The following is a 1,813-nucleotide window of genomic DNA, read 5'->3' on the forward strand; positions in this document are numbered from 1 at the left end:
TACTACATGATAAACTATGAAGCCATGTCTTTCATGCAATGGTGTAGGATTTGTTATCACACCACTTTGCAAGTACCCTCTTGTTTCTTTACTTTTTTACAATTTAATCCTACTACTTTTCCATTTTTAATGTTTTTTATTTACTTGTTTCCATTCTTTTTTCTTAAATTATAAAATTACTTTCTGTTATGATTATGTGGTTAGGTTAATCATATTCATGCTAATCACGTGCGCATAAATTAAAATGGCGTCAAACCACAAACCCACGCGGTGCTGCAGCTGGAATTTGTCTTCCATTGTTCTCTGTCCTTGCTTCTTTTTGAAGCCACATGTCCAGTCCTTGACTCAAGCTCAAAGGAATGATGTAAAAGCCAACTTGAACGGCTCTCTGGTTTAAAAGATTTCCGTGTTGATAGAAGAAAGATGAAAGAAGAAGAAGAAGAAGAAGAAAAAGTCTGAAGAATTTTGCAGAAATTTGAATTTGGGCCTATTCTCCAGAAATGCTCCGGCTGCATTACAGTCCACTCTAAAGGTACCAAGAGAATCGCTCAGTGAAGGAGAGCTCATATAAGCCATTTATAAGGCTGTACAACGTAAGATAAAAGAGTTGTGAGTGTTTGAAAATCATAAAAACGGCCGCCATCTTGAAAAATCAACCTCAATCCTACATATAGGCTACCGCCTATATAATATATACGATATTAATTATTATTTATCTTTATGAAGATAAAGGATTTACAACCAACACTTTGAAAGAATCTCGGGAATATGGAAATACTTCAATAGAGAAAGGACAGTCTGGTAAGATATACACATCATGCATTAACAAACATTATTGTACACTGAACTATACAAACATGTGTATACCAATTAGATCTAAGTATTATTGGTATTTAATATAATGTATAGATATTGATGTACTTAATGTCAATGATGAAGCACAAGAAACACAGACTGATAAACTGCTTGGTAAGACTAAGAGAGTATATAGTGTTATTATTATTATTATTATACACACATGCAGATATTAGAGATCTTGCTACAGTCCTTCAAGAATTAACATTAAATCAACAGTTTGATTATTTTACTAACTGGAAACAGTTGGGTCTGTACTTAGGATTATACCAACCTACACTGAGAGGTATTGAAGTCAACTGCAGAGGAAAAGTATGGGAGTGTCTAATGGAATGTATATCTTGCTGGCTAAAGGGAGAGGATGGAGTAAGAGAGACAAGAGGAGGTGGATCAAACTGGATATCATTAGTAGCAGCACTAGATGCAATGGGAGAGAGGGAGGTTGCTAATAACATTAGAATAAAGTATTTGTGAAGTTTGAACTATTAGTAAAACTACATTTAGAATTTTTAGTTTGCAATAATTTGCTACCTTTTGGTGTGATTAACTTCATGTGTGTACATTGTCTTTTTTTAAAGATTTTTGGTGTAGCATGATGTGTGCCAATTTTTAAAGCTATAATTCATTTGAATTTTAGTAGCTCATTTCTTGCGCCATCACTCTCTAATTGTGGACTATAAAGATCTATAGATGTGGAGCTCAATGCCAGTGACATAAAGTTTGTAAAGAGTCTGTTAAGAATGCTAATGGCTAACATAGTGAATCCCACTGACAGCGTGTTACATTCTAAGGCATGGTGTGACTCCACGGGTGCTATTTTCCATCGTCTCTCTCCTCCTTTATCTGTTAGACATGAACTGGATGAGAAGAGTGACGAAGCTTTTGTCCTTTTCTTTTACGAGACCTATCTTTATCTACTGGAGTCTGAAGATGCCATTAGTAAAATATCGTATCAGTT

The 1,813-nt window shown here is 34.7% G+C and overlaps 1 protein-coding gene across 1 annotated transcript; it reads left to right on the forward strand.

The window, feature by feature from the left end:
• Positions 1-726: 726 nt before the first annotated feature.
• On the forward strand, positions 727-1,352 carry LOC109588043 (uncharacterized; the record flags this gene model as incomplete). The annotated part of the gene is made up of 3 exons (XM_020004237.1): positions 727-801; positions 910-969; positions 1,025-1,352. Coding segments are annotated over 3 exons (440 nt in total), but the record flags the coding sequence as incomplete, so codon positions are not given.
• Positions 1,353-1,813: the final 461 nt, after the last annotated feature.

The sequence above is a fragment of the Amphimedon queenslandica genome, unplaced genomic scaffold (genome assembly GCF_000090795.2).
Source record: "Amphimedon queenslandica unplaced genomic scaffold, v1.1 AMPQUscaffold_12319, whole genome shotgun sequence".
NCBI classification, from domain to species: Eukaryota; Metazoa; Porifera; class Demospongiae; order Haplosclerida; family Niphatidae; genus Amphimedon; species Amphimedon queenslandica.